Source organism: Microcaecilia unicolor, chromosome 9 (genome assembly GCF_901765095.1).
Source record: "Microcaecilia unicolor chromosome 9, aMicUni1.1, whole genome shotgun sequence".
Lineage (NCBI taxonomy): Eukaryota > Metazoa > Chordata > Amphibia > Gymnophiona > Siphonopidae > Microcaecilia > Microcaecilia unicolor.
The window spans coordinates 226,047,237-226,059,982 of record NC_044039.1 but is presented as its reverse complement, the minus strand read 5'-3'; the positions used below and the strand labels follow the sequence as shown (position 1 = coordinate 226,059,982).

At 49.7% G+C, this 12,746-nt stretch overlaps 1 protein-coding gene across 1 annotated transcript in view; it reads right to left on the bottom strand.

The window, feature by feature from the left end:
* The window catches only part of ISCA2 (iron-sulfur cluster assembly 2), a 63,635-nt gene that overhangs the window by 11,994 nt on the left and 38,895 nt on the right, over window positions 1-12,746 (bottom strand). Inside the window, exon 3 of the mRNA XM_030214268.1 lies at window positions 2,584-2,699. Within this exon, the coding sequence (XP_030070128.1) occupies window positions 2,584-2,699 (116 nt within the window). The remainder of the gene's footprint in view (window positions 1-2,583; window positions 2,700-12,746) is intronic.

Below are 12,746 nucleotides of genomic sequence, written 5' to 3'. Positions count from 1 at the left end.
ATTTCGTCTTTGTTGTAAAGTATAGGCTGATAAGTCCTGAAATACAGAAATAGGTGTATCTTGAAAACACAAGTCCTTTTGTTGCCTAGCCAGGCCATATAGGTGTTCTTTCTCTGAGTATTTCCAGAAGCGAACCACAATATCTCTGGGTTTATTAGGGAGCGACTTGCCTAGCGCTCTATGGGCTCGTTCAATTTCCGGGACCTGTTGGTCTGGATTTCCCTTCAAAATATGCTTACACAGTTCATGTACTAGTTTGGGAACATCTTCTTGATCTCCAGCCTCTGGAATGCCCCTAAATCGTAAATTATTTCGTCTCCCTCTGTTCTCAATATCATCAAGTTTATATTGTAATTCCTCCATTTGGTTAGCAAAATCCACCTCCTTCTCTTTCATTTGGTTCATCAGTTCCACGTGTTCGTCCACCCGGCCTTCAAGATCCTCCACTCGATTACCAATTTCCTTGATCTCACCTCGCACATTTTCAATGCATTCCACAATGTCCGATTTCATGCGAGCTAAATCTTTATGGAGGTCTCGAAGCACTTTGGTAAACTGTGAATCCTTATTGTTACCAGTATCTTCGTCGGAGTGAGCTGAATCAAAATCTGAGGCCTCCTCCTCCCGAGATGAAGCATGGCTGCTAGCGGTTTTAGCATTGCGGAGGCTGCCACGCTCTCCTGCTTTGGCATCCGCGATTTTCAATTTCTGTGACATTTCTTTTCTGTGACTACCACTTGTATATTCCTCCTGCCTTCGTTTCGCGGTAAAGTCCGCCGGTTATATAGCGAAAACGTAGCGATTTTAGCGGGGCTGAGCCGGAGCGACGGGTTCAGGCTGCCATCGAGGTTGCTGACGTCACCGGAAGTCTCGCATTTTCAGGTTTTAAACTTAATGTGGATGTCTGAGGGTGAATCTACTTCACGTTATCTCCGGGAGCCTTTCCCCTAAAATCGGCAGCAGAGGGCTTTAGATATCTAGGAATCTATCTGTCAGCAAATCCTAAGTCCCTATATGAAACTAACATCCCTACTACTACTACTACCCTGCTACAACACACAGCACAACAATTGACTATCTGGAATAATTTGCCTTTATCATTATAAGCTCGCATTAGTCTATTCAGCATGATTGTTTTCCCCTGGCGGCTTTATGTTCTTAGGTATCTCCCCTTGTGGGTGATGAAACATGATCTCCGGATATTACATTGGGAAATTACAAAATGTTGTTGGAAGGGGTGAAAACCAAAAATCAAATTGGACCTTCTACTTGGTAACTGGACAAGAGTTTGGTTAGGGATCCCTGATATATGGAGACACAATCTGGCCTGCCTTCTACGGCAACTAGGAAGCCAGTGAAATTTGTATCAGCAGTAGAGTAGTCCTTCCAAAGCATGGCACATGCAGGACTAATCTGGTTGCAGTATTGTGGGCAGTTTGAAGCTTCTTTAAAACGCATTCTTTGCAACCAGAATAGTTAGAATTACTATAATCAAATTAGAGACTGGACAAGTAGCCTGAAAATATATATTGAAAAATAGGGCCTAATTCGCTTCAGTTCCACAGTACCTTAAAAGATTTAGACCCTCTTTTACAAAGTCACACTAGTGGCTGCCAGTGCAGAAATGCTGACACAGTCCATTCAGAGTGAATGGGCTGTGTTGGCATTGCCATGCCACTTTCTAAAAGAGGGGGGGGGGGGGGGTGGTTAGTGACTACGGAGGACACCTGAGATTCAAAGGTTAAGTGCCGATCAATAACAACCCTAATATTTTAAAAGTGGTTTCCAAGGGATAAGTAATGCAGCCAATGCTAAAATTGCTGCAGGGATCATGGTCAAACAGATTCGTTAATACCAAAAATTTAGTCTTACTCCCGATTTAATTTTAGCTTAAATTCAGAGGCCCAGGAATCCAGTAAATTAAGGCTCTATTTAAATCTATGGAGAATGCCATGAATGCCACCACGAAAGGGGATGTAAATAGTGACATCATCAGCATAAATAAAAGGATTGAATATCATAGACTCTAGTCTCCACCCCTAGCGGAGCGATTATGACATTAAATAGTACTGGAGATAGAGAGCCTTGCGGTACACTACAGTCAGGAGACCAAGACAGTGATAAGGCACCTGACATCTTTACTCTGTAAGACCAAGAAACCCTGGAACCAGGACATGACTTTCCCACAATGCCCAAATTGGTCTAATAAATTTAACAGGAGATCATGATCCAGCACATCAAAAGCACTTGACATGTCAAACTGCATAACCAGAACCTTGTTCTGTAAGCAAATTGTTTTTCCTAAACTCAGAGACTAAAGTGGCCAGGACAGTCTCAGTACTATAACGTGGCCTGATACCAGACTTATTCCTTTGTTTAGGTTTTATGGTAATTATTTTATTTTATGTATCATTTGAGCTATGATTATTGTTGTTGGGCTGATAATGTGTCTCAGTATTTGGGAAGTAAGAAAATTTAGTAAATAAATAAAATAAGGAGAAAGAGGTAAAGTGATAGACAGAAAGTTGCAGAGCAGAGGCTGTATATTACTTCCTGTGCTTTGGATGGAGTCTGCTTTCTTACCTGTCATCGGAATTTATTACTGTATCCAGGGAAAATTTATACTGGAAACCAGAGCAGCCACCTCCCTCAACCTGCAGCCTCAGGAACTCTTGTCCTTGCGTGATCTCTAATAATCTCTGAAAATATAAATAAAAGAAGGTAAAATTATGTATCATACCTGATAATTTTCTTTCCATTAATCATAGCTGATCAATCCATAGACTGGTGGGTTGTGTCCATCTACCAGCAGGTGGAGATAGAGAGCAAACTTTTGCCTCCCTATATGTGGTCATGTGCTGCCGGACACTCCTCAGTATGTCGATATCAAAGCTCCATCCGCAGGACTCAGCACTTAGAGAATTACACCCACAAAGGGACACTCTGCCCAGCTCACCACCGCCGAAACGGGGGAGGGGAATTAACCCAGCTCATCCCCACACAAGTGGGGGAGGGGAATCCGTCCAGCTCATCCCCGCGGAGCGGGCGAGGGACACCACACCTGCCGATGCGGGGGGATCTGGCTTATCCTGCAACCGCAACCGCGGGAGGAGCTGACTGACCCTAACACCGCCAAAGCGGGAAGGGTACAAAGCTGCCCTACACCCGCACGAAGCGGGAGGGAGTGCCGGCAGAATTTAAGTCTCAATCCAGCCCCGTAAAACGGAGGGGAGAGGAATGCAGCAGCTCACTGTAACACAAATTCGTCTCAACTCTTGAAGAATCCATTGAAAAACTTGAACACGAAGTCCTCCTGAACAGGAACTGAAGACTAAACTTGAACCTGAAATGCAACCAGAATATAAACAATACAGATATCTGGGAGGGACTATGGATTGATCAGCTATGATTAATGGAAAGAAAATTATCAGGTATGATACATAATTTTACCTTCCATATCATCATGCTGATCAATCCATAGACTGGTGGGATGTACCGAAGCAGTACTCACCCAGGGCGGGACATTGAAATCCCTGACCTCAACACTGAAGCTCCAAACCGGGCCTCCGCCCGTGCCGCCACAGTCAAGCGGTAATGCTTGGAGAATGTATGGGCCGATGCCCAAGTTGCCGCCTTGCATATCTCTTCCAAGGAGATGGAGCCGGCCTCTGCCATTGAGGCCGCCTGAGCTCTAGTGGAGTGAGCCTTCAGCTGGATAGGCGGCACCTTCCCCGCGGCCACATAAGCCGCTGCAATGGCTTCCTTGACCCATCTTGCCACTGTAGGCTTAGCAGCCTGCAGACCCTTATGAGGACCTGCAAACAGGACAAACAGATGATCCGACTTCCGGAAATCATTGGTCACTTCCAAATATCTGATGATGACTCGTCTCACATCCAGATATTTAAGAGCAGAGTATTCCTCTGGGTAGTCCTCCCTACGAAAGGAAGGGAGACAGAGCTGCTGATTCACATGGAAGCGAGAAACAATCTTGGGCAGGAAGGAAGGCACTGTGCGAATAGTCACTCCTGCCTCAGTGAACTGCAGAAAAGGCTCTCGACATGAGAGTGCCTGGAGCTCGGAAACTCTTCTGGCTGAAGTGATAGCCACCAAAAAGACTGCTTTCAACGTCAGGTCTTTCAGAGATGCCCTCGACAAGGGTTCAAAAGGCGGCTTCTGTAATGCTCTTAGCACCAGGTTGAGATTCCACGCAGGCACCACCGAGTGCAGAGGAGGGCGCAGGTGATTAACTCCCTTGAGAAAACGCACCACATCTGGCTGCGAAGCCAGGGAAGCACCCTTCAGGCGGCCCCTGAAGCAAGCCAGGGCCGCTACCTGGACTTTAAGGGAACTGAGCGACAGGCCTTTCTCCAGACCTTCTTGCAGGAATACCAACACTGAAGAAATTGGAGCAGTGAATGGAGAACATGAGCCTGCTTCACACCACGTTGCAAAGGTACGCCAAACCCTGGCGTAAGCAGTAGAAGTAGAGCGCTTCCTCGCTCTCAGCACAGTGGCGATGACCTTGTCTGAGAAGCCCTTCTTCCTCAGACGCTGCCGCTCAATAGCCAGGCCGTAAGACCAAAGGGGGAGGGATCCTCCATCACCACGGGACCCTGATGTAACAGACCCTGCTCCACTGGCAGCCGCAGAGGATCGTCGACTGAGAGCCTGATCAAGTCCGCATACCAGGGACGTCTGGGCCAATCCGGACCCACCAGGATTACCCGGCCCGGATGCTTTGCCACCCGGTCTAGCACCCTGCCCAACATGGGCCAGGGCGGGAACACATAGAGGAGCTCTTGTGTCGGCCACTGTTGGAGAAGAGCATCTACTCCCAGGGATCGAGGGTCCCGTCCTCTGCTGAAAAAGCGCGGCACTTGGCAATTGGCCGATGACGCCATCAGATCTAGGCTCGGCTGGCCCCAGCGCTTCGTGAAGCCCAAGAACGCCTGAGCAGATAGCTGCCACTCTCCAGGCTCCAAGGTATGGCGACTGAGAAAGTCCGCCTTGACATTCATGACTCCGGCAATGTGGGCCGCTGACAGCTGTTCCAGGTTCGCTTCCGCCCACTGGCATAGATTCATGGCCTCCTTGGCTAGAGGGGCGCTCTTGGTACCTCCCTGGCGGTTGACATAGGCCACAGCCGTGGCATTGTCCGACAGGACCCGTACTGGCTTCAACGTCAGTACCGGGATGAACTCCAAAAGCGCCAACCGAATGGCTCTGAGTTCCAGGAGGTTGATAGACCACTTTGCCTCTGCAGGAGACCAGAGCCCCTGCGCTGTCCTTCCCAAGCAGTGGGCTCCCCAGCCCGACAAAGAGGCGTCCGTCGTGACGACAATCCACTCCGGGGTCACCAGAGGCATTCCTGCAGACAACTTGTCTGTCTGCGTCCACCAGCTCAGCGCCTTGCGCACTGCTGGGTCCAAGGGAAGGCGCACAGCATAATCCTCCGACATCGGAGTCCAGCGCTGCAGCAGAGAGTGTTGTAGTGGTCTCATATGAGCCCTGGCCCAGGGCACTACTTCCATCGTGGCCGTCATAGAGCCCAACAGCTGCACATAGTCCCAAGCCCAAAGAGGAGAGGCTACCTGAGCCTGAAGTTTGACAATCCGATTGTCTGGCAGGAACACTCTGCCCACTTGGGTGTCGAATCAAACTCCCAGATACTCCAGGGACTGAGTTGGGCGCAGCTGGCTTTTCTCCCAGTTGATGATCCACTCCAGGGAGCTCAAAAGAGCAACCACCCGGTTCACAGCTTTGCCGCACTCTGCATAAGAGGGGGCTCGGATCAACCAGTCGTCCAGATAAGGATGGACTTGTACTCCTTCCTTCCTCAGGAAGGCCGCGATGACCACCATTACTTTGGAGAAGGTCCGCGGAGCAGTAGCCAACCCGAACGGGAGGGCTCTGAACTGGAAGTGTCGGCCCAGGACTGCAAAACGCAGAAAGCGTTGATGAGGAGGCCAGATGGGAATATGCAAGTACGCTTCCTTGATGTCCAAGGATGCCAGGTACTCCCCTGCCTTCACTGCCGGTATAACAGAGCAGAGAGTCTCCATGCGAAAGTGCCGAACTTTCAAGGCCCGATTGACCCCTTTGAGGTCGAGGATAGGCCGTACAGAACCTCCTTTCTTTGGTACCACAAAGTAAATGGAGTAACGTCCCTTGCCAAGCTGATTTTCTGGCACCGGAACGACCGCACCCAGGCGGATCAGATTGTCCAAGGTCTGCTGCACTGCCACAGCTTTGACCGGAGACTTGCAGGGAGAGAGTACAAACCCGTCTCTTAAGGGTCGGCAGAACTCTAGCTTGTAGCCGTCTCTGATGACTTCCAGCACCCAAGCGTCTGAAGTTATTGTGGTCCACTCGCCCAGAAACGAGGACAGCCGTCCTCCAATCTGCACTGGGGGGTGGACCAAGGCCCCGTCATTGGGTACGAGACCCTGGGGGAGGACCGGAGGGAGCACCTCCGGGACGGCGGTCTCTGCGAAAGGAATGCTGCTTGGGGGAGAAGTTCCTCTTGAAGGAAGAGGAGGCAGAAGAGCCCGACCTGCCCGGGCGGTACCGACGGGCTTCCAGAAACCGTCCTCTGGAGGTACCGGGGCGAGTACTAGCCCGAGCCCTGACCTCTGGTAACTTCTTGCCCTTAGACGTGCCGAGATCGGTCACGATTTTGTCCAGCTTGACCCCAAAGAGCAGCTTGCCTTTAAAAGGCAATTTAGCCAGGCGGGATTTAGAGGCGTGGTCAGCAGACCAATGCTTCAGCCAAAGCAACCGCCGCGCAGAGATTGTCTGAGCCATGCCTTTAGCTGAGGCCCTCAAGACATCATACAGCAAGTCTGCCAAATAGGCCAAGCCCGATTCCAGGGCCGGCCAATCAGCCCTCAAGGAATGATCCGAGGGGGAAGCCCGCTGCACCATAGTCAGGCACGCCCTGGCCACATAGGAGCCGCAAACTGAGGCCTGCAAACTTAAAGCAGCCGCCTCAAAGGACGACCTTAAGGCCGCCTCCAATCTTCTGTCTTGGGCGTCCTTTAGGGCCGTGCCACCTTCCACCGGCAACGCCGTTTTCTTAGTCACCGCAGTGATTAAAGAATCCACGGTAGGCCACAGATAGGCCTCACGTTCACTTTCAGGCAAAGGATAGAGGCGGGACATAGCCCTAGCCACTTTAAGGCTCGCTTCCGGGACATCCCACTGAGCCGAAATTAAGGTGTGCATAGCATCATGCACGTGGAAGGTTCTAGGCGGGCGCTTCGTCCCCAGCATAATGGCAGAACCAACAGGGGCTGAGGGAGAGACGTCCTCCGGAGAGGAAATCTTCAAAATGCCCATGGCCTGCACTAACAGGTTGGGCAAATCCTCTGAGCTAAAGAGCCGCGCTGCAGAGGGGTCATCCGCTCCATCCGAGCGGGGATCCGTCTCCTCCAAGGAATCCGCAAAGGACCGTTGGGAGAACTCAGAAACACTGCCCTCATCTACATCGGAGGAGACAAAGTCCTCCAAGGCCTGGGAATCAACCCGAGGGCGTTTACCTCCGGGGGCCTCAACCTCTTTACCAGACGAGGGAGCAGGGGCAGCGTTTTGCATAAGGAAGGCCTGATGCAGCAGCAAAACAAACTCGGGGGAGAAACCCCCCAGACTGTGCACTTCCGCAGCCTGGGCTACAGCCCTAGACGCACTCTCAACCGGCGCTCGCAATAGCGGGGGAGAGACATGCTGCGCATCCAAAATGGCGTCCGGCGCGACACTCCGCGAAGGAGCCGCGCGGGAAGAACGGCGCTTAAGTTTAGCCGCTTTTGTGCCGTCGCCCAAATTAAGGGTGTTCATGGCATTAACGTCTCCCACCTCAAGGGCGGCCCAAGAAGAAGCCGTCCGAGCCGCGTGGCCGGCCAAGATGGCGGAGGCGAGCAGCGGGGGATGGGCGTTTATGGCGGGAAAAACCGCCACACCGGAGGAAGGACCGGGACACTCATCGGTCACGAAACTGTCACCCAACAAGGGCGAATCAGACTTTAAGACCCCCGCATCCCCTCTAGAAGCGCACAAGCGATCCGGGGATCGAATCTTTGCGCCCTCGCCCTCCGACGCCATAGGCCACGTGGAGATCAATCGGGGAACCCCCTGCCTGCTATAAAAAGGTAAAAATTACCTGCTTTCCGCTCCGAGCTGTAACGACCTGGTGTCCCAGTGAGTAGCTGCAATAAACGTTTAAATAAACGTCGAAATAAACGCCTTTAAGGACGTTCAAAATTTTTTTTTTTTTCTTTTTAACGGAGCCAGCGGGAGGGGGGAGAAAAGGAGGGACCTGGCGCCACCAGGTTTGCACTTGCTCAAGAAGAGCCCTCAACCCCAGGCACTCAACAAAACCTAAAAATTAGGCTTGGAGGCCTAGCCAGAGCTGCTGCTGTGTGTGACCACCACCTGCTGAGATAGAGAACATACTGAGGAGTTTCCGGCAGCACATGACCACATATAGGGAGGCAAAAGTTTGCTCTCTATCTCCACCTGCTGGTAGATGGACACAACCCACCAGTCTATGGATTGATCAGCATGATGATATGGAACGATGCATGTTACAATGTTTGGAACTACTCATGCAGAAAGGTAAAGAAAGGTGCAAGCTTCAATCTTTTGAAACATACAGACAGAAGGAAATATAGAGACAATACTGTCTACTACATTCATAAACAATCTGGAATAGGGAGAAGAGTGTGAGGCAGTAGATAATGCAAAATGATTTTCTTAATTTAATGACACATTTAAAGCCTGCTTAACCATTAACATAGCTCAAGGCAGGGAACAGAGGTAGAAACACCAAAAACAATAATGATAGAAGAATAACTTGCCTTACAGGTCAAAAGAAAGGTTACAATCATATAAGTCTCGACAGCCTAAAATAAGAAAAGATCTTAAGATGATTTTATTGGGAGGTCACGTGACGCGATGCTCGAGGGACGATGCTGAAGTTCGTTCCTCCGAGCCCCTGGCTATCACCTGAGCATGTAAAGGTGGCGAAACGCATCAAATCTACATAATAACATAACCCAGGCGAGTGGGAAAGTATCCGCAGTAAGAAGGGCTGCAAAGTGAAAGAATGGCGGTGAGGGTGGCTAACAGGGAGAGGATTCGAGGGAAAGCCGTAGAAGACAAGATGGCGGCGCCCTCGAGCCCCTCGGTCTCGTCGGCATGGGTGACAGAGATCACCTCCGAAATGACTGTGGTCTTGGAAGAGCTCTTGGAGCGCCGACTGACCCTGATTGATGAAAAACTTGGACGTATGCATGCGCAGTTAGAGGAGCTCTCGAAGGAGTGCGGGGCCTTTCAGGTGCGAACAGCTGAGGTGGAAGACCATGTCACGGAGATGGAGAAGTTACAGGGCTCACTACAAAAGAAGCTTGCAGCACTGGAAGATAAGGTGGAGGATCTTGAAAATAGATCCCGTAGAAACAATTTGAGATTGATAGGTCTTCCAGAATCCTTACCAGATGCCAATTTAGTGAGCTTCCTAGAAAGATGGCTAAGGAGATAAATCTGCCGGTGGGCAGCAGCCCGCTGAGAGTGGAACGCGCACATAGACTGGGTCAGAAGAAACCTGGTCAGGCTAAACCAAGAGTGGTCATTTTGAAAATTCTGAACTATGCTCACAAGCAATAGTGCAAGCTACAAGAGGAGGAAAAATGTTACACTATGAAGAGCAGAGGATTTTGTGTTCCAAGATTATTCGGCGGGAGTGGCGGCTACACATAAAGCTTTCTCCGCTATTTGTTCTTAAATTGTTTGAGCGAAAAATAAAGTTCGCCCTCATCTACCCAGCGACTCTCAGGATTACCTACAGTGGGGGAAATAAGTATTTGATCCCTTGCTGATTTTGTAAGTTTGCCCACTGACAAAGACATGAGCAGCCCATAATTGAAGGGTAGGTTATTGGTAACAGTGAGAGATAGCACATCACAAATTAAATCCGGAAAATCACATTGTGGAAAGTATATGAATTTATTTGCATTCTGCAGAGGGAAATAAGTATTTGATCCCCCACCAACCAGTAAGAGATCTGGCCTCTACAGACCAGGTAGATGCTCCAAATCAACTCGTTACCTGCATGACAGACAGCTGTCGGCAATGGTCACCTGTATGAAAGACACCTGTCCACAGACTCAGTGAATCAGTCAGACTCTAACCTCTACAAAATGGCCAAGAGCAAGGAGCTGTCTAAGGATGTCAGGGACAAGATCATACACCTGCACAAGGCTGGAATGGGCTACAAAACCATCAGTAAGACGCTGGGCGAGAAGAAGACAACTGTTGGTGCCATAGTAAGAAAATGGAAGAAGTACAAAATGACTGTCAATCGACAAAGATCTGGGGCTCCACGCAAAATCTCACCTTGTGGGGTATCCTTGATCATGAGGAAGGTTAGAAATCAGCCTACAACTACAAGGGGGGAACTTGTCAATGATCTCAAGGCAGCTGGGACCACTGTCACCACGAAAACCATTGGTAACACATTACGACATAACGGATTGCAATCCTGCAGTGCCCGCAAGGTCCCCCTGCTCCGGAAGGCACATGTGACGGCCCGTCTGAAGTTTGCCAGTGAACACCTGGATGATGCCGAGAGTGATTGGGAGAAGGTGCTGTGGTCAGATGAGACAAAAATTGAGCTCTTTGGCATGAACTCAACTCGCCGTGTTTGGAGGAAGAGAAATGCTGCCTATGACCCAAAGAACACCGTCCCCACTGTCAAGCATGGAGGTGGAAATGTTATGTTTTGGGGGTGTTTCTCTGCTAAGGGCACAGGACTACTTCACCGCATCAATGGGAGAATGGATGGGGCCATGTACCGTACAATTCTGAGTGACAACCTCCTTCCCTCCGCCAGGGCCTTAAAAATGGGTCGTGGCTGGGTCTTCCAGCACGACAATGACCCAAAACATACAGCCAAGGCAACAAAGGAGTGGCTCAGGAAAAAGCACATTAGGGTCATGGAGTGGCCTAGCCAGTCACCAGACCTTAATCCCATTGAAAACTTATGGAGGGAGCTGAAGCTGCGAGTTGCCAAGCGACAGCCCAGAACTCTTAATGATTTAGAGATGATCTGCAAAGAGGAGTGGACCAAAATTCCTCCTGACATGTGTGCAAACCTCATCATCAACTACAGAAGACGTCTGACCGCTGTGCTTGCCAACAAGGGTTTTACCACCAAGTATTAGGTCTTGTTTGCCAGAGGGATTAAATACTTATTTCCCTCTGCAGAATGCAAATAAATTCATATACTTTCCACAATGTGATTTTCCGGATTTAATTTGTGATGTGCTATCTCTCACTGTTACCAATAACCTACCCTTCAATTATGGGCTGCTCATGTCTTTGTCAGTGGGCAAACTTACAAAATCAGCAAGGGATCAAATACTTATTTCCCCCACTGTATAATGGAGTGGTCAGTCCATACGTGGAGGCGGAGGAGGCTCGGGAATTCTTGAGGCACCTGGAGACGGAGATGACATCCACAGGGGCCACCTGAGGTTATAGATATGAGCTGACTATATTTCAGTGCCTGATTCTCTAAGATATGCAGAAGGAGGAAATGGGATGAAGAAGGGTTCTTACCGTTTGTTTATATAGCCTGACTTTCATTATGGCTGCTTTTATCCCTAAGGGATTATGACAAGCATTGGACACTAATGCCTGGATGGACACATTAGAGGGCTCAGTGATGGGGTAATGTAAAATAGGGTTGAAATATTGGAATGTTTTTTTTTTTTTTTTTCTCTAATTACTTTTCTCTCTGTGGTTTGTTCATGAGCGGGAAGCGGAGAAGGGAAAGAGGTAGTTCGCCGAATGTGTAGAGGCTGGAGTAGGGGTGGCAGGTGGGCGTTAGACATGACTGCTCCAATGGTAGGAGCTGGAACTTGGGGAGGGGGGGGGGAGGAGTAGATTTGGGGATGAGATAGGGAGGGATGTCAGAGGCTTTCGAGAGGGGGATCATGGAATCTGAAAGCGGGACGTGCGGGAAAGTGGAAGATGGGGTGGAGGATGGAGGCTGGGACATCCTCCCCCAACATATAGAGGAAATCAAATTAAAATATTGATCAGGATGAGAAGTAAGATATGGTGAATCTGGTTACTTGGAATGTGGGGGGGATTAATTCACTTATTAAAAGATTGAAAAATTTAGAACGCCTACATAGGAATAAGATTGATATTGCACTCTTACAAGAAACACACGAAGTTGAAAACCTGGTGGGTGGGGGAATGTTTGGCAGCCTGATCCCATGGGAAAAAATGTGGAGTAGCTATACTTTTCAAAAAGGGAGAGAGTCACGTGATGGGCTGAGGGAAGAGGTCGCAGGCTTTTTCACTCTCGGGCTCTCCCTCCCTCAAACCCTCCATAGACTGGATTGAATCGCTAAGAAACAAGGGAGCGTTAATAGGAAAAGATCTAAGACACATGGACTCTTACATTATCCGCGAAACCAGAGCGATGACCGGGAAAACAGCGAAAAAAGAGCCCGAGAAGCAGCGAGGGTCCGGCGAAAACAAGATGGCGCCGAGCCCAGCAGCAGACTCAGTGCCGCGATTCCACCATGCACAGCTCGAACAACTCACAGAAGCGGTTAAGACCGCTCTAGAGCCGCAGCTAAAGCAAATCGCTGAGCGGCTGGCAAGTGTGGAGACGCAGCTTGGGGAAACAATAAAAAGAACGGGCGAGCTCGAAGCACGTGTGTCGGAGACAGAGG